Consider the following 22,499-nt stretch of genomic DNA (forward strand, 5'->3'; position numbering starts at 1 on the left):
TTCTGTAAGCTTTTTTTGATGTAAAGTCTATTTTGTCAGGGCCTCCTGGTTGGCTCGGTTAAGGGTCTGACTCTTGATCTCATCTCAGGTCTTGATCTCAGGGTCGTGAGTTTGAGTCCCACGTTGGGCTCTGTGCTGAGTGTGAAGCCTGCTTAAAATAATAATAATAATGATAATAATTATTATTATTATAATAAATAAAAGCTATTTTGTCTGACATTGGTATAGTCATCCCTGCTCTCTTTTGTTTAATATCTTTTAGTTAATATTTTTCTCCATCCTTTCACTTTCAATATATTTGTGTGTTTAGACCAAAAACGAGTCTCATGTTGACAACATATAGTTAGATCAGGTTTTGTTTTGTTTTGTTATTCGTTCTACCATCTCTCTATCTTTTGATTGGAGAATTTAATCCATTTACATTTAAAGTAATTACTGATAAGGAAGGACTTAGTTCTGTCATTTTGGCATTTTTTCCTATGTGCACACTTACAGTTTTTTTTGTCCCTTTTTTCCTACCCTACTGTCTTATTTTGTATTTGGTTGATTTCTTTGTAGCAAAATATTTAAATTCCCTTGTATTTCTTTTCATGTATGTTCTAAAGCTATTTTCTTTGTGGTTACCACAGAGATCACATATAATATCCCAAGGTTATAACATTCTAGTTTAAAATTTTTTTTAACATTTATTTATTATTGAGAGACAAAGAGAGACAGAGCATGAGCAGGGGAGGGGCAGAGAGAGAGGGAGACACAGAATCCGAAGCAGGCTCCAGGCTCTGAACTGTCAGCACAGAGCCCGACGCAGGGCTTGAACTCACGAACCGCGAGATCATGACCTGAGCCGAAGTCGGACGCTTAACCGACTGAGCCACCCAGGTGCCCTCATTCTAGTTTAAATTTATACCAGTTCGACATCAACAACACACAAAACCCCGCTCTTTTACGGCTCTGTCCTCACCCCATTTGGTGGCTAGTGTCACAGAATTACATCTTTATGCATGTGTGCCAAGGGGAGTGGGTGGGGCACGGATAGCTGCTACTGTGCCGAGAGCTAAAAATGACCAAAGTTAACTGCAATTGATCATCCAAGCCTTCCCCTGACCATTGCAGGGCCTTCAGTAGACTCCAGAGTTCTGGAATAGTTAGGTCAGACAGATTCTGTCGGTACAATTGTTGCCTGGATAGGGAGAGAGATTTCTAGTGCTTTCCATGCTACTCTCTTCCCAGACTCTCAGTGGTGTTTTCTTTTATAAAAACTTCTTTCTGGAGAGTGGAACCTACACTAATTGAGGCCCTTCTTGCTAAGGACATCTCTAATACAAGAGACAATTTTGCATTCCCTTTTCATTAAAAATCTGTACCTAGATAAAATTTCCAATCTGATCCCAAATCCATTGTGGATGGTCACACGAAACTCTTTATATTGTCTCCACCATCACCCACAGCCCCCCTGTTGGCATTTATCCTCGGAAGAATGAAGTTCTGTTGTGCTCATTTCATGCAAATTATCCCCGGCAGAAGAGAGGAGGAAGATTTCCAGATAGAGAGACCCACAAGATAACCCCAGAGTCGTTAGACACAGGAGCAGATGTACAGGGCGTGCTTGACTCATACTCAAGGTTGCATAAGTAAGATTTCAAAATTAATATTACTCTGAAGTCCTCAACCTAGGGTATAGAGTTCCTGGCTGGAAAAGAAGAACTGTATCACTGTTGTGTGTGGGTTTTTTTTTTTTTTCTTAAAATTTTTAACATTACTTGCCCGTGTATCTCCGCCTTCTTTTTTGCAGGAAACATTATTTCCTTCTTCTGCACACCAAGTTTCTACCTCCAGATCTCTTTGGTTCAGTTGCTGGGAAGCCTGACGCTCCAGGGCCACTTGGGAGAAGCCATCCACTGGTGAGTTGTGGGTGCTTTTTTTTTTTTTTTCCATTATTTTATGAGTCACAGGCTGAAAGCATCCCGATGCTGGAGATGTAGGGATGGGAGCACCCTGAGGGCTGCATAGCCCAGGCTCCTGGGGGATCGTCTTCATGGAGGAAAGGGTGGAGGGTGGTGTATGCACCAGGATCATTGGAGAGGCTCTGATAGCAGTGAACAAGTTCAGAGTAGGCTGAGACCCCCCCCCCCCCAACGGGGCTCAGGTGAGAGGACAGCACGTTGAAGAAGACAGGAGAGTAAGGATGCTCAGGCTACTGCCCCTCACTCTGCCCTCCCCAGCCTCCAAGGGCTTGAAAGAACTGGAACTTTCTATCCCAAATACTACCCGCCCCCATATTCCATATATGTGATAGTCCAGGCCCTGAACCACAATGGGCCCCTTGCCTCAATTCAGGACAGCCACGGAGGCTGAAGTGAGGAACCTCTTTTTCTGAGAGGCGGCTTTTTACTGATTCAGGATGTGTCCTGCCACTTGAAAGCGGCACCTTGCTAAGTGTCTGCTGTGCTAGGAGCTAGGTGTGTTGGAGTGACTGGGGAGAAGCAGTGTGGGAAGAGGCGGCTGGTAGTTGAGAAGCCAGTGCAGGTAAACAAAGCGGAGGAGAGGCAAGGTGGAAGCGGTCAGAGCAACCGACTTCCTCGCGCTCCATCCTCTCCCCCCACCAACCCCTGTTCTGAACCACCAGAGGGTCTGGGTTGTGCATTTCTGACTACAGATTTCCTGTGTGCTGCTGAAGCCCAGCCTTTGAGAACCATGGGTCTACTGCACACTTTCCTACCCAGATGAGGAGGCTAACCCTGTGGTTGGTTACAGAATAGCCCAGAGGGTGTGTTGCAGTTAAGGGGCTGTGTGCAAGGACCCCCCTATCAGGTCTCCCGCTGCATTACCTGGGAGGCTAGTCCACAGTGGGGCATCGCGTTTCTCGGTAGCTTGCAGCCTGCTAGTTTTCTGTCATTCATTTACCGAAATGGTATTTCTTCAGCAGCCTCTGGGTGCCAGCTCAGGCTCTGGGGCACCAAGATCTCTCTTTGCAAGGCGAATCCCTAAGCCCTCATGGCGTTTATTTTCTAGTAAAGTGTGTGTGTGTGTGTGTGTGTGTGTGTGTGTGTGCATGTGTACGCGCATGAGTGGGGCATGCTCGTGTGGGTGAGTGTGTGGGCTTTAAATCCAAATGCCATAGAAGTTCTGTTCAAGGCATGCAAGGATACCTAGAAAATTGTTACCAGTTCTGCATCCGTCTCTGCGCTCCCAGCCTGGGAATAGAAGCTCCTGGGGTCTTTTTGTAACTGAAGAGCCCCGCGTTCAACATCCAGTTCAGCTATCACTTGTCCTGTGAATCTGGGGAAGTCGTTTAACTCATCCGTGCCCGAATTTCGAATTTCTGCACCGTAAAGATGTGTGAACACGTGCTCACAAAATTATTGCCAAGAGTAAATTAATTAACGCAGGCAAAGCACGTAGCACAGCACCTGGAGCTCCAGGAGCCCTCAGTTTAACGATCCCAGGTGTCCTCCTTGTGGTGGATACGTTGTTTTTCTTCCCAAGCTGGATTAAAGGTTTTATTTAGTTGCTGCAGATTTCCAAGAATCTGGCTTGGTGAAATGCAAAACCTAGGAGAAGTATCGATCACAAGAGAAACTGAAGAATAAGGGCGTGCACAAAGGGAAAAACCAATTCCCAGCCACTACCAGGAGAAAGAATCGACTTTCTTGAGACTATTGATGTTAGATGTCAGACTCAGTATAAAGACTTTCACGCAGTCTCTCAATGAACATTTCTTGGTGCCTCCTGTAGCCAGAGGCTACCCTAAGAGCTGGGGACAGGAACATGAGCTGGACCTCAGGGAGCACACGATGGAAGATGGTGTGATAAGGGCCTGTCGAGAGGCAAGCACGGTTTTATGAGACGCTCTCGAGTGATTGAGAGGGGAGGCGGGTTTGGCCTCACAGAGAAGGGGAATCGGAGCAGCTGGCAGATGGCTGGGAGCTCACGACTCTAGGCTAGGACATTGCCTTTGAGGTCCCGCCACATACAAATCGTGGGGCTGCTGGCGGTTTTCAGCAGAGGAGCGCCCGATCTCCCAGCGCGGTGCTGGGCAAGACAGGTGGAAACGGAGCGTGGTCAGGAGCAAGCCGCATGCAAGGCGAGACGACGGCAACGATGAGGCGAGCAGCGTCCGAGGCCAGGCGGTAGGGGCTGGCAGGAGGGCCAGACCCGGCGGTGTTTACGAGGTGAAGGTCACTAGACGCGACAGAGGTCGCACAGAGCCCGTCCCTGCTCCGGGCGCTGCGCTCGGTCCTCCTCTTCGCTCACCTCTGCGGCCACTCATCAGAGCTAGCGTTTTATACATTAAGAAACTGAGAATTGAGGAAGTAGTTAGCCCCAAATACCACAACTCATAAGTCGTTGGAGGCAGGATTTGAACCTGGGTCTGTTGGTTCCTGAGGCCTGCTCCCAGGCTTCTGAAGACGAGGGACCCGGGACAATGCCCACTCCCGCTTCCTGGACAGTCAAGGATAGTAGCCAAGATAAGGAGCCCACCAGCTGAAGGACGCTTCCGGGGGTGTTGGGTTCGGGGTGGGTTGAATGTGAGGTACCTGTGTGATGCCCACTTTGCTCACTGCTGTATCTCCACTACCTAGAATGCAGCATGGCTCACAGTAGGTGCTCAATAAATGCTGGTCAAATGAGTGAGTTCTTACATGCAGGAGGCAGTAGGAAACTCAACTCTGAGAGGTAGGGGTTGAAAGTTGAGACCAGAAGCCAGCGCATTGGCATTCGGGGGGCCTAAAACCTTGTAATTACACCACACGACTCAGCAAGAACTTTGGGGTGAGAATAAAGAGAACGGGTAACGAGGCGGCAGCCAAGGATCGTGCCCGGGGATTCTCGCAGTGTAGACGGGGGAAGGAGACACCAAAGAAGAAAATGAATAAGAAGGTGCGAGACAGGCACTAACCTCCCGGAAGCCAGGCGAGTTTGTGTTTTTTTCCCAAATGTTTAGTAATTTTGAGAGAGGGAGGGAGGGGCAGGGAGAGGGAGAGAGAGAGAGAGAGAGAGAGAGAGAGAGAGAATCCCAAGCAGGCTCTGTGCCATCAGCACAGAGCCCGAGGCGGGGCTCGACCTCACAAACCGAGATCACGACCTGAGCTGAAATCAACAGTAAGATGCTCAACCGGCTGAGCCCCCCAGGAGCCCCCAAAATGAGTTTTAAATGGAAGAACCTAACAGACGGGTCCGATGCTCAACGAGGATAAAGCTGAAGGAGAGCCAGGCATTGAGCAGTGGGATTGTCACTGCAATCTTGCAGGAGAAGCTTTGGCAGGGTGACGGAGGCAGAGGGTGGACAGGGGTGTCAGCGAGAACGCTCTCGGCTTTCCAGCCACATAACATGGAACGCACCGTAGCTTACAAACAAGGCTTTATTTATTTTTTTCAGAGGATGGGCTGTTCAAGGCCAGGGCTTACGACTTGGTGATGCTGGGACTCTGCCTCGTTTTGCTCCATCCTCTGAGTCTTTTGTTCAGGGTCCCAAGCACCAGGCCCTCACAAGACAAGCTGCAGAGGCAGAAGGGGACAGGGGGGCCAGGGCTTCTGCTGCTTCTCTCCCGTCAGAGGAGAGCATTACCAGGGACCCCCTGGCAGGGTCCCCTTCCACAGTGCCATCCAGGAGTGGGTCACGGGCCTGCGCGGCCCGGCAGAGGAGGTAGGAAAAAAAGCAAGTATGCAGCGACGGGAACTTTGTAATAAGAGTCGGGCTTTCTGGGAAGGCCCGGGGTGTTGAGAAACGGCCAGAGGGTCGACAAGCGGTATCTGCTGGAAGGAGTAAAGGGAAGTGATCGACGGGCGCGTGTGAGCTTTCAAGGAGATGGCTGTGAAAGGAAGGTGAACGCTGGGCCGGGGCTGAAAGGGAGCGGGGACATTTTTAATATCGGGGACGGCAACCGATACACGGTGTGTGATCATTTCGTCCTCTGATTACAGGGCGGAGGAAGATGGGCGACAACGACACACTTGCCCTGTTCAGCTACCCCATGCTGTCCACACCCCAGTCTCTGTTCACCACCAGCAGCCAGGGGGGCAACGAGGAACCCACCACCAATTACGACTATGATTACAGCGCACCGTGCCAGAAAACCGACGTGAGGCAGAACGCGGTCCGGCTCCTGCCTCCGCTCTACTCACTCGTGTTCATTTCTGGCTTCGTGGGCAACCTACTGGTCGTCCTCATCCTCATCAACTGCAAAAAGCTGAGGGGCATGACTGACGTCTACCTGCTCAACCTGGCCATCTCCGACCTGCTCTTCCTTTTCACCCTCCCCTTCTGGGCCCACTATGCCGCCAACGGGTGGGTCTTCGGGGATGTGATGTGTAAGACGGTCACCGGGCTCTATCACGTCGGTTACTTTGGCGGAAACTTCTTCATCATCCTCCTGACCATCGATAGGTACTTGGCTATCGTCCACGCTGTGTTCGCTTTAAAGGCCAGGACGGTCACCTTTGGGGCGGTGACAAGCGCGGTCACCTGGGCGGCGGCCGTGGTCGCCTCTCTGCCGGGGTGCGTCTTTAACAAATTGCAGTGGGAAGACTCTTTTTACTCCTGCCGCCCTTCTTTCTCACCAGGATGGAAGACTTTCCACGCAGTCACGAGGAGTGTCTTGGGCCTGGTCCTGCCCCTGCTCGTCATGATCATCTGCTACTCCGCCATCCTCAGGACCCTGTTCCGGTGTCGGAACGAGAAGAAGAAGCACAGGGCCGTGAAGCTCATTTTCGTGATCATGATCGTTTACTTTCTCTTCTGGGCCCCCAACAACATCGTCCTCCTGCTGAGCACCTTCCCGGAATCCTTTAACGTGAGTGACTGCCAGAGCACCAGTCAGCTGGACCAAGCCATGCAGGTGACGGAGACCCTGGGAATGACCCACTGTTGCATCAACCCCATCATCTACGCCTTCGTCGGGGAGAAGTTCAGAAGGCATCTCTCCCTGTTCTTCCGAAAGCACATCGCCAAGCATCTCTGCAAACAGTGCCCGGTCTTCTACGGGGAGACCGCGGATCGAGTGAGTTCCACATACACGCCTTCCACAGGCGAGCAGGAGGTGTCCGCGGGCTTGTAAACGAGTAACAGTTTGCCTCCGACCGTCAAGGGGGGGGCTGGACGGAAAACTGCATGTGATAAAAGGCTTCGGGGGTCCATTGGAGAAGGGAGGCCCGTGAGCCTCTCAGGCAAGTGCCCACGGGAAGCTCAGGATCAGACGCATCAAGACAGACTTCGTCCCTCCCTGTGCGGCCAACGGGCGCTCAGGGAATGTTCCAGAACAACTGTGGGTGCAGACGTGACTCTCCAAAGAGCTCCTCCCCAGTTCCTGGGAAACGCCACATCTGGAGAATGCCTATGCCCCTCTCCCAGCCTTCACCTGCGCCTCACTCGCCCCGCAGTGCTCTCTCTCTGGTCAGGGGCCCAGCTGGAGGCAGGGAGGGGGCTGAGCAGGCACAGGGGGATGGCGTGTGGGGTCCCGGCCGTGCCAGGAGGAGGGAGCTGCGGGCATGGCTGAGCCTGGGTGAGGAGGAAGGTTTCAGCAGCACTGTCCCCAGCCCCGCCTGGAAGCCCCCCCACCCCCACCCCCGGGTCCCAGAGCCTGGGAACCATAACAACTCTCGGAGAGCTTACTTTGGGTCCAATCATCCTCTCCGGTGCAAGCACGGGACACATTTTTGCTTCCTTGTGATTTATCTGCGATAACCACGCACCCTACACCTGAAATCTAGCAAACCCCATGCCCCGTTGTTCACACGCATCTCACGTGCCACCTCCCCCGATGTAAAAATGTAAGAACGTTCTTGGTTAATAAAATACACGTAATCTATAATGAGATGAAAAAATAAGAGCCCTCGTCGGGTCGTAACCAGGGAAAGGCGGGCGGTGGGGGAGGGGGGAGCAGGTAGTGATGATAGGAAGGAGTGAAGGCTTAGTTCATGCATCAGGAGCTCAGGAGGGTGTGTGAGGCCACTGCCCCAGCAGTGTTTTCCAGAATCGGAGAGCAGGAAGGCCAGGAGAGAGGCATCAGAACCCATAGAGGCCTCATGTCTTTGGATCTTGCTGCCTGTCCCTGCTTCCTGCTGCCCTAGCCCCTTCTGCCGCCCTCCCCTAGGCCTCATCGCATCACTGGTGCCCAGAGGATTGCCCGGCCCCCAGGAGAGTTAGCCGTGGGGAGTAGAAAACGGTGCACCCAGAACTCCTCAGTGGGCCCGCGAGATAGGGAGCGACAGGTGTGGGCCCCGGGGTGTGTCGCCGGGACAGAGAAGGGGCCCGGCAGACATGGCAGAGGCCCTGCCTTGGACGTCACAGGTGGCCTGTGAACGTCAGGGTCTAACCCACCAGGCAGGGTGGAAGACTCTAGAAGGGCTGGGGAAAAGCGTTTTTGCAAACTACCTTCCAGCGCCTCATTTTTGGATACAGGCGTAGAGTTCAGATACGTAAAAAAAATAAATAAAACTCATCGTCGTCATCATCACCCTCGAGTAAAAATAGAAGTAAACCTAAAACTACAACTTGTAAATGGGGCAAAGCGTCATTTGAAGAGTTGCTCTTAGGTCAAGTCTGAAAATACCGTATTAGTCACCGAAATCTGGCTTTGAGCTTAAAATGTCGGAGCGCGGGCTGCTGGGAACACTACCAGTGCAGCATAAATAGTGTCGATCGGGGAGTCGGGTCTGTGATCCATGGGCTGCCTAGTGATTGGTGTCTGACTAGTATCATGGGGATCACAGCACCTACTCCACAACTGCCTTCCCAGCTGTGTCTTTATTCTCCCGGACTCACTGCCACACATCTCTTTTGTGTCCTCGCGCAGCCCAGGACGTCGGGGGTTTGATGCTGTTTGGATGCTTCGGTGCTTTGTAGGTATCCTTATTGAGGCTCAGACTGTCCGGTTTGGATTGGGAGCTCCTATATCGCACGGAGCCCTAATCGAACGTTGAAACCCAATTTGTAAAGGAGGGGCGTTGGGTCACTTAAGGAAGCAAAGACTTTTATCTCGGCGGAGCCAAGTGAAAAATAGCCATGCAGGTACCCAGAGCATTTCGGATCTGGTGCAAGCAGGAAACACGGGGCTTCTGGGACCTGGCAACCCGGGAGCTGGAAGTTGCTCTGTTTCTACTTGCCTGCTTCACAGCCAGAGAAGGCTCCAGAAAGAAGCGCGTGTGTTTGGAGAGGGGAGTGCCTGCTTCGCCTTCAGGTATTTGTATCATCTGAATGAATGCATGAAATTTTGTTTTGGTGATGAGATGGAAATATTGGGGTTTTTAAAGCTATGATTTGGAAAATGAATCAATGCTCGCACTATATTGTTTTTTAAAAATATATATATATCTGGGGGGGGGCGCCTGGTTGGCTCAGTTGGCTAAGTGTCTGAATTTGACTCAGGTCATGATTTCAAGATTCGTGAGTTTGCCCCCCCCCCCCCCATAGGTCTCTGGGCTGACAGCACGGAGCCTGGAGCCTGCTTCTGATTCTGTGTCTCTCTCTCTCTCTCTCTGCCCCTCCCCTGCTCACTCTCTTTCTCTCTCTCTCTCTCAAAAATAAATAAACATTTAAAAAAATTTTTTTAAAAATCTGATTAGCGACCCCCCATTTTCTCCTCTCCCCAGCCTCTAGCAACCACCCCATCCACGATTCCGACCATTTTAGACACCCCGTAGAAGGAGAATCGTGGAACATTCATCCTCCTACGACTGGCTTCTTTCACCCAGCATAACGTCCCCAAGGTTCACCCATGTTGCCGCACAAGGCAGGACATCCTTCTCTGTAAGGCTGAGGAATATTCCACTGCATGTATATGACGCATTTTCTCTGTACGTCTACCAAAGTGCCCCAAATTCCAGTTATACAAGGTGTCAAATTCCAAACATCTGCTTTCCAACATTCTCCCTGTAGATAGAATGATGTATGATACACTTAAAAATCTGGCAGGGGGGGTAGAAGGCGTGTGAAGTGTTCTAACCACAATAATAATAATGATAAACCTTAGATTGTCTTATTTTTCGCTTTTCACTCCTTCCCCTGTGCGATTACACATTCTCGTCCTCGCCGTGTGACTGACAGTGTGCCCTGCAGGTGTCCCCCACCCCACCCCCTCCCCAGGAGGCTCGGCCGCCGAAGAGTGAGGGGAGGGACATCTGCTTCAGCCACACAGAGGGGTAGAGTGGTTGGGCCGAGCCCCTGACTCCCCCTGCTCAGCCACCGGAAGGTGCGTCCCGGGCCACACCAGGCACTGTGGCGAGCCAGCAGGAAGACGCAGAGAACACGGCCAGAGCCCAGGCACACGGCAGCCACGCGTCACAGGGGCAAGCGGTCCGTGCTCGCTGTTTGAAGCCACCGGGCCGCGGGGGCTGTTTGCCAAGAAGCACAAAAGCGAATTAGTACATACGGTACATGGTGGCTTTCTAAATAAAATTTGGAAAAGTATCTGTTTGTGGTTCCATCCTGGAATTCAGGGTGACAAGCATGCCTGGGGATCCGTCACGCGCCGGTCTGGGGCAGGTCCATAAGGACGATGTGTCAATTCCCACGTACTCAGACCTCCAAGTGCAGGGACGGGGGGTGGGGGGTGGGGGCGTGGAGGGGTGGAGGATGGAGTGTTTGCAAATCAGCAGGCACAGTGCAGAGTACGGAGATAGAGGTCGATGTGAAATCATCCGAGAGCCCAGAGGAGAGGGTAGCTAACTCGATGAAAGCCCTACATCATAGCGGTAATAGCTACAGTGGGATTTTAGTGCCACCAGGGAAAGCGCCACGTAAAAGCTGTCAACCCTCTCCATTCTAGAAGCGGAAACCCTGTCTTTATCCCGAGGAGAACACTTGAGTGGGCGGTTTGAGTCAAGCAGACGTCAGGGAAGATCATCATTCCCAGGGATGGGTGTCTTAAGACTTCTGGTGGAGATGGGGGCTTGGCAGAGCCCCTCCTCCCCCCTGCTGTCATCTGCGATGCGCGACGCTCAAAGCAGCTGGCCCTGCCGCCTCCTGGGAGTGAGCCACCCGGACCCCCTCCTTCCACTTTGCCTTTTTCTCATTATCCGGGTTTCCCTAACAAATGGAAGATTTGCCAGGGCTTCAGGGAAGCTTCAGGGAAGATTAGCCAGCAGCACAAAGGCCACCAGAGGTCACCAAGAAGCAGCTTGTCGTGAGGGAAGAGGCATCCGGGCTGGTGAGCGGACCTCCCGTGAATCGGGGGGAGGGCTGGCCCTGGGTACGGTGAGTGATTGTGGTCGGCGAACTCTTTGGACGTGGTCACTTCGGCACTATGTTTGGAACTTGACCCAGGGGCGTCTCACATCCTCGAGCCCTCCTTGCTGCCTCACTGCCCCGTGTCCCACCTCGGCTCTCCAGTCCCCTCCTCACCTGCCCGGCTGGCCGGCTGCCCGGGGGATGCCCCACCCAGAAAGGAGGTGCTGGCCCCCCATTCCTCGCACGATTCTCTCAGACCCCCACACCCTTGGCTTTGAGGACAGGAGCCCCCCTCTCACCTCCCCACCAGTCCCACCCTTTTCTACAAGCCTTTCCTGCCCAGATGTGTCTCCTTATAGGACTGGGGTGGGAGGAGTTGACACGACAACTGGGGGCACAGTTGCGAGCCCCCGAGGGAGACGGGTAACCCGGGCGTCAGTGGTATCCTTAGAACTGGAGGGTACGTAACACCTCCCTGCCCTCAGCCTCAGGCTGCAACCGCCTGTTCTAGGGCAACAGGAAAAGTCCTACATGATATCCTGTTTTGCGTAGACCTCAACACAGAGGTTCAGGTGTCATCCGATCCGCCAAAGTCACCCTGGGCCTCTCACAGCCCTTAATCGGTGCATTGCTCTGCATTCGCCGCCCCCCCCCCCCGCCCCCGCCATCCCGGGAAGGGCCTGGACCACAGAGACGTTAGGCTAGAGAGGACAGCGTGATGACCCCCAGCCCCACTCACCGCGTCGTGTGTCTGAGGCAGAAGGTGAAGCGGTGCTGGGAGTCACGGGCCATTGCTAAGGCATCATTGCTAAGGCACACAGGTGACAAAATGTCAGTAAGGAGGGATTCTTCCTGTTTCTTTGAGGACCACGGGGATTCTCTGGATTTCTTGGGGAAGGTGGCTTTGGGGACACTGGGAGTGTCCTCCTTGGTGAGAGTCACAGAGCACTGACAACAGACACTGGAAACGGGCTGTTGTAGTGCGGACCGACGGAAGGAGCCGGAATGTCTGACAGCAAGGCTCTGGCGAGTCTGGTTATGGCATTCCGTCGAACAAGAGAAGCCAGACGTGACAGAGGGTAGCGTCTACGATTCCACTTATATGGACTTAAAGGAGAGGCACATGAGGATCCCCAGTGACAGAAGTCAGAGTGGCCCTTACCTCTGGGCACGGCGCAAGGCGACCTTCTGGGGCGATGGGACAATTCCCTATCACCTCGATCGGCGAGGGGGAAGGTGGTTATGTGGGCGTGTGCATATCAAAACTTCCCCAAGCTGTGCACCTAGGATCGGTACACTTTGCTGCATCTAAATTATACTGCCATACAATGAGAAAAAATGAAATATGGCCTTTTGTAGCAACATGGATGGAACTGGAGAGTGTGATGCTAAGTGAAATAAGCCATACAGAGAAAGACAGATACCATATGGTTTCACTCTTATGTGGATCCTGAGAAACATAACAGAAACCCATGGGGGAGGGGAAGAAAAAAAAAAAAAAAAAAAGAGGTTAGAGTGGGAGAGAGCCAAAGCATAAGAGACTGTTAAAAACTGAGAACAAACTGAGGGTTGATGGGGGGTGGGAGGGAGGGGAGGGTGAGTGATGGGTATTGAGGAGGGCACCTTTTGGGATGAGCACTGGGTGTTGTATGGAAACCAATTTGACAGTAAATTTCATATATTAAAAAAATTAAAAAATTAAAAAATTAAAAAAAAAAAAATAAAGAATGACTATCCTGCAACAGGGTTACATTAAAATGGTATGCATTTTAAACCAAAAAAAAAAAATAAATAAATAAATAAATAAATAAATAAATAAATAAATTATACTGCCATAAAAACAAACGAGTAATTAATAAATAAATAAATCCACCATAAAAATAACAATGGAAGAGTCACATAGAGGGAGCGTTTTTTTTTAATAACCCGATGAAAGGCCTATACTGTGATCTCTAGCAAAAAAAGAAAAAAGAAAAGAAGAGAAGAGAAAGAAAGAAAACAGAGAGAGAAGCATGTACAACCGGTATATGTGTGGGAAAATGAACCAAAAGGTATACGTGGGAAAAAGTCTGGATTGAGACACATCCCGTGTTTAAAAGGATTGTGTTGAGGGGCACCTGGGTGGCTCAGTTAGCTAACCATCTGGCTCTGAGTCAGGTCAGGATCTCAGGGTTCGTGAGTTCAAGCCCTGCGTGGGGCTCTGTGCTGACATCTCAGAGCCTGGAGCCTGCTTTGGATTCTGTGGCCCCCTATCTCTCTGCCACCTCTCCACGTGACCTCTGTCTGTGTCAAAAATGAACATTGAAAAAAAAAAAAAAGGACTGTTTTGAGATTGTAAGCCTATGTCTGATTTTTTCCCTTACTTTCCGTTGTTCTGTTTTCCCTAACTTCATACATTAGACAGACTGAAATGTTCCCTTGGTTCTACACTGCAGAAGTGCCCAGGGGTCCTCACTTGCTTGTGACTCCCTGGGATGAACTCCATCCTGAGAGGTGGCCAGAATCCACCCCTGGACCCAGAAACCCGAGAGGCATAAACAAGACACCTACTAAGCTATGCCTCCCTGTCTCAGCCCATATATGCATCATCACCCCGCTTCCCCTCCAGTGCGTGTTGTCCAAACCGGCATGGCCACACGGTCATCTAGAGTACCAAAGGGGGGAGCTGCCTTCGGAACCCCCGGGGATTGGGGATCGAGGGCATCACTTGACAAATGAGGAAGTGGAAGGACAGAGGGGAATCTCTTGCTAAAGGCAGCGCAGTCTGGGACTCCAAACCTGCTCCACACTGCCCCCTGGGGGCAAGCCTGCCATCACATCCTCAGCCGCCCTGACGCTGGACACGGGGAACACAGGGCAAAGCCCCAGCCCTGGTGGTGAAAACGAAAGCCAGCCACAGGCACATGCAGAAATGTAACATCGTTCGGCAGCATCTGAGAGCTCCACGCGTCCACACAGCACCAGCGAAGACAAAGCTGGTCTCAGAAGACCCAAAACTATGCTCCCCGTTTTCTGCGAAATTGTATATCCATTCATTTGCTACCCATTTTGTGAACCCACATTTTTGCAAAGTATACAGCACACGTAAGTAGCCCACAGAGGGCTGATATCTGGGAAACACTCTGCCCTTGTTATATCCTTTGATCTTGACCACAGACCTATCGAATAGATTTGTGTGTTGGGTTGGTTGGTGTGTGTGTGTGTGTGTGTGTGTGTGTGTGTGCGTGTGTTGCCCCGTGTTTAAGGATACGAAAACCAAGGCTTGGAGGAGTTTCAGAAACTTGTTCAGAGGCAAGTAGTTAAAGGCTGATGCCGGGACGTAACCCTGGAGCAGGTCTGCAGGGTCCAGGTCCTACGCGTTCCCTTTTGAGTTACGCGCACGGGATGAACTCGGAGATTTTGTTCCCGATTTGCTCTCCCGGTTATGATGACCAGTGCTGGGCTCTGTTGTAACACAAGCGTACGCCCTGGATGGGTGGTTGGTTGCTGCTGGGCTATTTCTGTAGCTTTTCTGCCTTCCCCCAGCCATCATTTCCTCCTGTTCTCCAAATGCCAGTCATTAACTTCTCTCTTTCAGCTTCCAGTTTGCTGATACTACCCTCCTCTAGGCAAGGACCCCAGGGAACCAATTTTGTTAACCGTTTACAAAATAAACTCTCCCTAGGAAAGGATCACGGAATGAGTAGCTAGGGGGTTGATGTTTATCGAGTGTATATTCTGTGCCAAATTCTGGATGCGGGTGCCTCATGAGCCCCTCCCCACAAACCCATGAGGCAACCCATTATTCAGCCCATCCCACAGAAGAGAAAGCTGAGGGTTGGGCCGGGCTTCAAGCTCAGGCAGGCTGGCAGCGGAGGCCACCTGCTTAGCCCTGCATTATGCTGCGCCCCCCAGGTTTGGGGTCTCCTCCGCCTTTTCTCAGACCACACAAGCCAACGCTTCTGATTCTGTCGTGGACAAAAACGGAAGACCCCAGAGGGCGCTCTTGAGGCTCAGGCTGGCTCCCCCTCAGTGTTTTCAGCTCTGCCATCAACAGTTGAGGTTTTTAGGTAAGTAACCAACCACCAAGAAAGCTCCATGTGCCTACAGGTGGTATTGTCCTAGAATCCTGAACCTGACCCTATTCTTTGGTCAGTTCCTGCTCACTTTATGTGGGAAATTTCTCATCACTACAGATAGACTTTGTTTGGAGAGAGGATCTCTGCTGCCTGTGTATCTGGCATGGTGCAGGCGCTCACGAACACCAGCCGGTTTGGAGGGCTGCAAAATAGCGACCGGGTAGAGGAAATTCGTAACGACGTGCCCCACGATATATCCGACCCCAAGGAAGATGGGCAATGTGTTTTGCTCACATGACAGCCTACAGTTAAAGCTCTTTAGGGGCACCTGGGTGGCTCAGTCGGTTAAGCGTCCGACTTCAGCTCAGGTCATGATCTCGCAGTTCATGAGTTCAAGCCCCGCGTCAGGCTCTGAGCTGATAGCTCAGAGCCTGGAGCCTGCTTCGGATTCTGTGTCTCCTTCTCTCTCTGCCCCTCCCCGCTTGTGCTCTGACCAATTGTTTTTGTCTGCAGAGAAAAATAGTACTGGGGCCTGAGGTATGGGTGTGGGCTGGGCTGGGCGCAGGGGATGGAGGGGACAGTGGCTAAAGGGGACCATGGGCTTCACGTGAAGCATCCCCTATCAATTTCAAGTTGGTTTCCGTGGCTTTCATTGCAGGCAAGTCTTAAGAGAATCAGAATCTCAACTGTTCAGCCTCACCATTGATAAGCCCTGTGGTCTTATACAAATAAATCATTGGCCTCTGAAGCAGCAATTTCTTTGGGCAGAAAGAGGAGGTTTGACCCGATAAATGTGAATGTTTTTCTAGCGCTAATATCCCTCAGTCCTTCTATTTTCTAACAGACTCTGTGTAGTTGCATGAGCAGAAAACAAAAGAAAATAGTGTCGTCAGGGAAGCCCACAAATAAACTTTCAGGCCAGAAATCTAGTCTCTGACCTATTTTAAGTTCAATTAAAAAGAAAAGGAAAGAAGAAGAAGAACTGTTTGATTTTTTTTTTTTTTTTTTTGGCCCTGAAATGTACTTATTCATTAAAACTCCGCCTTCCCCTTTCAGTAGAAACCATGCATTTCCTACTTTTATGCTGCCTATATGTTTGATTTGCACAACTCAGCTAGCCAGAGCAGCTGAGACATCCGTTCCCCTACAAGAACCCTCCTGGTAAGTCATCCCTCAGCCACTCTGTCTGTTAGTTAGCTCGGCTTCTGTGATGAGTAAAAAGCTTTACAGGAAACCCTAGAAGACTGGACACACACCAGATGCTCATAGAGCTATCTTAAAACATAATCTTCGAGAGGAGAAAAGAGTTAGAATTTAGAATCAGTTTCAGACTGTGATAACATCAAAGATACAAAACATGATTGTGAATGAAAGATTGTTGTAAAGGGAGCAATATTTGAAAGAAAGAAAGAAAGAAAGAAAGAAAGAAAGAAAGAAAGAGAGAAAGAGAGAGAGAGAAAGAAAGAAAGAAAGAAAGAAAGAAAGAAAGAAAGAAAGAGGAAGGAAGGAAAAAGAAAGAAAAGAAGGAAGGAAGGAAGGAAGGAAGAAACTTCACCTTTCAAAAGAAATCTTTTCAGACAGATGATTCTTGGCCAAAATCTTGGCAGAATGATCTTCTGGTAAGAACTGAAACTGACCAGGCAGGATGCCCTGTGAATGTATGTCCAAGACGAGTTGTATCTAAGTCCAGTTTTTCGTTTGTTTGTTTTTCTCAGAAAAGAGGGAAGGGTAAAAATTGTCCGAGTTCATATTGGACTACAAATATCGAATAAACTTTCCCTTTACTATACTAGCTCTACAGCGCATTTCGTGTCCTTTAATGTATGGTTCTTGCTCTGGCTCAGAATTTAAGGTGAAATTTTCTGTATGTGTCTCCTTGCTACCTAACCCGAGGGACAGGAAGCATGAAACCCACGAGGATTTGTTAAAGAAACTTCTACCAGGAAGTGGAACCGAAATAGACCAGGCTAGCCAGCGGGTCATGGAGGGGCTGAGCAAACCCAGAATATGCATGGTGGCACCTGAGATGTTTTCTACCTGGATTGCTTGGGTATGTGCGGGAGCTCTTAATCATAGCAATTCGGACACTGTAAACATGAACTTGAGACTACACGTGAGAATGGCAGCCTGGACTTTATAGCGGGCTACTGGCTGCTATGACCCTCTCGGGGGACTTGGGCAGCGGCCCGTTTCATCCGGACCACATCGAGGTGCCAGGCTGACGATACCACACTCCACTTCCCTCACCAAGAAGCAAGAGACTAGGTAGCTGCTGGATGAGAGTGCAGGCTGCCTGCCTTCAAAATCAGCTGCTTTCTAGCTGTGTGTGGTTGGGCAAGTTACTCATCCTCTCTGTGCCTTGAGTTCTAATCTGCAAAATGGGGACGATAACATGACCTGACTCATAGGGTGACCGTGAGGATTAACTGAATGAATGGGTGTGAAGTTGTTGGCCCACAGGGTGCCCTTGGGAACCGTCCATGGTTAGCAACACACACTCCGGGGGACGCTCTGTACAAGCTCACCCCAGGGAAGGCAGCTGCAGCAGAGACGGTAAGACAGTGTTAGACAGCGCCTGAGTCAGTTTCTTGACGTTGTTAAGCTTCATTCGTCCCACGTGGCTACAGAGCGCCAGGTTTTATTGGGTCAGACGATGCTTTTGTGAACCGCCCCCCCCCCCCAAGAGTCACGGTCTCTGTCCAGTGAGCAGAGGTGATAGCGATCCTTCCTTTTCCTGAAAAAGTTCTTTCTTTTTCCTTTCCTTTCCTTCCTTCCTTCCTTTCTTTCTTTCTTTCTTTCTTTCTTTCTTTCTTTCTTTTGGCCAAACAAGGGAGCTCCGTTAAATGTAGAAACCTATGTACCAATGTTGAAAAGCCTGTTCGTGGATAAGATGGTTTGCACCCATGGCGGACCACCACCAAGTACATTCTGGGGTATCATAGACAATCACTTTTTCTTTATTCACAGTGTCGAGCAAAATGGATTACCAAGCAACGAGCCCCTACTATGACATTGAATATGAGCTGTCTGAGCCCTGCCAGAAAACCGACGTGAGGCAAATCGCAGCCAGGCTCCTGCCTCCGCTCTACTCACTCGTGTTCATTTGCGGCTTCGTGGGCAACCTGCTGGTCGTCCTCATCCTCATCAACTGCAAAAAGCTGACGGGCATGACTGACGTCTACCTGCTCAACCTGGCCATCTCCGACCTGCTCTTCCTTTTCACCCTCCCCTTCTGGGCCCACTATGCCGCCAACGGGTGGGTCTTCGGGGATGTGATGTGTAAGACGGTCACCGGGCTCTATCACGTCGGTTACTTTGGCGGAAACTTCTTCATCATCCTCCTGACCGTCGATAGGTACCTGGCTATCGTCCACGCTGTGTTCGCTTTAAAGGCCAGGACGGTCACCTTTGGGGCGGTGACAAGCGCGGTCACCTGGACGGTGGCCGTGGTCGCCTCTCTGCCGGGGTGTATCTTCAGCAGATCCCAAAAAGAGGGTTCTCGTTTTACGTGCAGCCCTCATTTTCCATCCAATCAGTATCATTTCTGGAAGAACTTCCAGACACTGAAGATGACCATCTTGGGCCTGGTCCTGCCCCTGCTCGTCATGATCATCTGCTACTCCGCCATCCTCAGGACCCTGTTCCGGTGTCGGAACGAGAAGAAGAAGCACAGGGCCGTGAAGCTCATTTTCGTGATCATGATCGGTTACTTTCTTTTCTGGGCCCCCAACAACATCGTCCTCCTGCTGAGCACCTTCCCGGAATCCTTTGGCCTCAATAACTGCAGTAGCTCCAACAGACTGGACCAAGCCATGCAGGTGACGGAGACCCTGGGAATGACGCACTGTTGCATCAACCCCATCATCTACGCCTTCATCGGGGAGAAGTTCAGAAGCTACCTCTTGGTGTTTTTCCAAAAGCACATCGCCAGGCGCTTCTGCAAACATTGTCCTGTCTTCCGGGGAAAGGCCCCCGACAGAGCGAGCTCCGTTTACACCCGATCCACCGGAGAGCAGGAAATCTCTGTCGGCTTGTGACCTGGACCAGGTGTTTGTACACAGCCTAGGGGCGGGAGTGACCCTTTTAAAAGGGAAGTTACTGTCATAGAGGGCCTAAGAGTCATCCGTGCACCTGGCATCTATCCCACCATTTAAGCCCGTCATGTCTGGAAAGCCGAATCAATATATGTTGATGACATAGCAAACCCCCTCACCTCCCCTCCACACACAACAACTTATTGGCAAACTCTTCCTTTGCTGCAAAAATTTCGTTATAAAAAAAAAAATCCCGAGAACTGCTAATTCTTGAGTTTGGTGACCCAGACAGGAATAACAAAACCAATCAAGATGCATATTGTACGGTTTCTGATCTGCTCGAGGCAACAGGTGCAGGTTGTAAGTGCGCTGAAAGCAGGTGCTTGTGGGTGATCTGTTAAGAAACGAGCTCTTCCAAGAGCGATCTCCCCTCCAGGGTGTGGTTGGTAAGTTCCACGGGCGATCAGGACCGGGTGAGAGCTGCGAAGGCTTCTTCAGGGAGAAGGGGAGAGGGGAGGAAGGTTAGCTCCAGGCCTGCAGGCCCCGCACATGCGCGGGGCGGCTCTGCGGTGGGGGGTCGGCACTGGCTGGGGAAAGGCAAGGCGAGCCCGGACCATAGGGAGCGTGCACAGCACCGCTTGTCAAAGCCAGAGCAGAGCGGGGGGATCCCCGGCCACTGTCGCCGAAAGCTCGTTGCGCGGCCGAACGATGGCCTAGAAAGGTGAGCCTTTAGGTCGGGTGAGGCGAGGAGGCTTTCCATGTAGGTCCAGGCACCAGGGATGGTGACACCCTCGCAGCACGCAGGGTGAGAGTCAACAGAACTTGGGGTGGATTGGGGTTGGAGGTGAGGGGCCGTGGGGAGGCAGAGGGAACCTCTAGGCTTCACGCACGAGGACCGGAGATGCCCTTAAGGAAACCTCAGGCATGGAAAGGGGCCAAGGCTTGCATTGAAACCAGGAGGGGCCGGTGGAAGAGGAAGCCTCTGGTTTTGCCAGCTTGAACACAGCCTTCCGTAGACAGAACCTGGGCTCTCTAGCGGTGGCCGCTCCTGCCTTTGGAGTTGTCCTTCCCAACCCAGCTCCAACCAGGGGGCGTCTCCAGGGGGCTTGGAAACACTAGGTTTAGGAAATGCGGGGAGTCTGAGGCCTGGGAACACGTTTACGTCAGCTACGACATCCAGGGGCCGACTGTGTAGTTAATGAACATCCAGGACTTTTATAAGCATTAAGCAAAGAAGCCCCAGAGGGGGGAGGGAAGCCGGGATGACTAAGTTTCTGCCCGCCCAGGACACACCACTGCCTCCCTAAGCGTTGTCTTCCGGAGTTAACTCGCAGTGGGCAGAGGGGAGAAGGGACAGATTCATTTGGAAACAGGCCGCCTCCAGCTGACTCAGCTCCGAGAAGCACCATTTTACGGAACTCGGTGTTTCAGGCTGAGTGTGGTGGCTTGAGACTCTCCTTCCAGACGCCTTCTCCCGACACACCCCCGAACACTAAGGGATCTTTTCCTCTCAAAGAGAGGGTCATGATTTCGTGTTTGGCCGTTGCTCCTTGTACTTTTTTGTACCTGCCCGAGATGGTTCGGAACCCGGGAGGAGCTAAGACCGTTTGGGAGAGATTAGGTGAGGCAACATCAAAGCAGTGAGACCCCCTCACAGGATGAAGGTATCTGAATAGTAAGAGGTGCTACTGATGTTTCTCAGCTCTGAAATATGACCTTGAGAGCGCGGGTGTCGACGGGGAGCAACCGGAAGTGCTCTCGAGGTCGTTTCAAGGGCACAAGTATCCTATGACCTAGCCTCTGGGTCAACTCAAAGGCACTCTGATATCTTTGGGTGTAGTATATGTATCATGTATGATGTGATACGGCTCATGTATATAGAAAGTTACAAATCGCTTGGAAGAAAACCCTTGCCCAGTAAAAAAATCGCCCTGTAAAATAACTGACTTGATTCCTATTCTTTCCGTCAAGCGCACATTTAGAGAATAGCGTTCAAAACTGCGAAAGCCGGGCGCCTGGGTGGCTCCGTCGGTTAAGTGTCCAACTTCGGCTCAGGTCATGATCTCGCAGTTCGTGGGTTTGAGCCCCACACCGGGCTCTGTGCTGGCAGCTCAAAGCCTGGAGCCTGCTTCCGGATTCTGTGTCTCCTTCTCTCTCTCTCTGCCCTTCCCCCACTCCTGCTCAGTCTCTCTCTCAAAATTCAATAAACATTTTTAAAAATTTAAAAAACAGGGGCGCCTGGGTGGCGCAGTCGGTTGAGCGTCCAACTTCAGCCAGGTCACGATCTCGCGGTCCGTGAGTTCGAGCCCCGCGTCGGGCTCTGGGCTGATGGCTCGGAGCCTGGAGCCTGTTTCCGATTCTGTGTCTCCCTCTCTCTCTGCCCCTCCCCTGTTCATGCTCTGTCTCTCTCTGTCCCAAAAATAAATAAAAAACGTTGAAAAAAAAAATTTAAAAAACAAACAAACAAACAAACAAAGCAAAACAAAACCGGGAAAGGATTTTGTTAAGTCACTGCTTTGGAAAACTCCGTACGTACACGCACAGAGAGCTATACTCCTCTTGAAATATTTTTTAAAAGTTGCCCCCCTTCCTGGGTCAAATTGCCAGAATACTTTGTCTGAAGATGCTGCCTTTAAGGGTGGCATTTCTGAGCAACAGACACTGAAAACTTTCCAGTTTCTAATCTAATTCTACTACTGGAGCAAAAGAATTGACACATTTAAAAAAGAAAAAAAGAAAATCGATGTATGTGTAAGCCCACGCCAGTTGTCTATGTTTGAAAATGAGGAAGGCCTAGTGGCTCCTGGGTGGCTCAGTCGGTTAAGTATCTGACCCTTGATTTTGGCTCAGGTTATGATCTCGTGGTTCATGGGTTCAAGCCCTGAGTCGGGTCCTGTGCTGATGGTGCGGAGCCTGCTGGGGATTCTCTCTCTCTTTCTCTCTCTCTCTTCTCTCTCTCTGCCCCTCCCCTGCTCACATGTGCACATGTGCATGCTCTCTCTCTCTCTCTCTTAAAATAACTAAACTCAAAAAAAAAAAATTACAACAAGAAAATGAAGAAGACATACGATGTCACAGTCTGGTCCTTGCTCTGTAATCCCAAACTGCAGACACATGACACGCGAGGACCTGGCTGCTATAAAGGTCGCTTTTCTTTCATTTCAAATCCCTTCTAAAAACTTGCCTGTAATTGCAGTGATGACCATGGATTTGTCCTTGACGTTTGGCTTTCTGTGCACG

At 50.9% G+C, this 22,499-nt stretch overlaps 2 protein-coding genes across 6 annotated transcripts; both read left to right on the plus strand.

The window, feature by feature from the left end:
- The first annotated feature begins 700 nt into the window (after positions 1 to 700).
- On the plus strand, positions 701 to 10,376 carry CCR2 (C-C motif chemokine receptor 2). Its single transcript, XM_060630828.3, has 3 exons — positions 701 to 1,631; positions 1,793 to 1,901; positions 5,926 to 10,376. The coding sequence occupies exon 3, from the start codon at positions 5,937 to 5,939 to the stop codon at positions 7,056 to 7,058; it is 1,122 nt and encodes a 373-aa protein (XP_060486811.2). The 5' UTR covers positions 701 to 1,631; positions 1,793 to 1,901; positions 5,926 to 5,936; the 3' UTR covers positions 7,059 to 10,376.
- Positions 10,377 to 14,014: 3,638 nt separating this feature from the next.
- On the plus strand, positions 14,015 to 19,919 carry LOC132678481 (C-C chemokine receptor type 5). Of its 5 annotated transcripts, XM_060630832.3 has the most exons (3): positions 16,338 to 16,386; positions 17,125 to 17,275; positions 18,193 to 19,919. In XM_060630832.3, exon 3 carries the CDS (start codon positions 18,204 to 18,206, stop codon positions 19,260 to 19,262), a length of 1,059 nt encoding a protein of 352 aa, XP_060486815.1. In that variant the 5' UTR covers positions 16,338 to 16,386; positions 17,125 to 17,275; positions 18,193 to 18,203; the 3' UTR covers positions 19,263 to 19,919. The 5 variants fall into 5 exon arrangements, 4 of the variants coding, with proteins under 4 accessions (XP_078299275.1, XP_060486814.1, XP_060486815.1 ...); XR_013554251.2 differs by lacking the exons at positions 16,338 to 16,386; positions 17,125 to 17,275; positions 18,193 to 19,919 and adding exons at positions 14,015 to 15,216; positions 15,343 to 16,141; XM_078443149.2 differs by lacking the exons at positions 16,338 to 16,386; positions 17,125 to 17,275 and adding an exon at positions 14,779 to 15,216.
- The last annotated feature ends 2,580 nt before the right edge of the window (positions 19,920 to 22,499 follow it).

The sequence above is a fragment of the Panthera onca genome, chromosome A2 (genome assembly GCF_046562875.1).
Source record: "Panthera onca isolate mPanOnc1 chromosome A2, mPanOnc1 haplotype 2, whole genome shotgun sequence".
NCBI classification, from domain to species: domain Eukaryota; kingdom Metazoa; phylum Chordata; class Mammalia; order Carnivora; family Felidae; genus Panthera; species Panthera onca.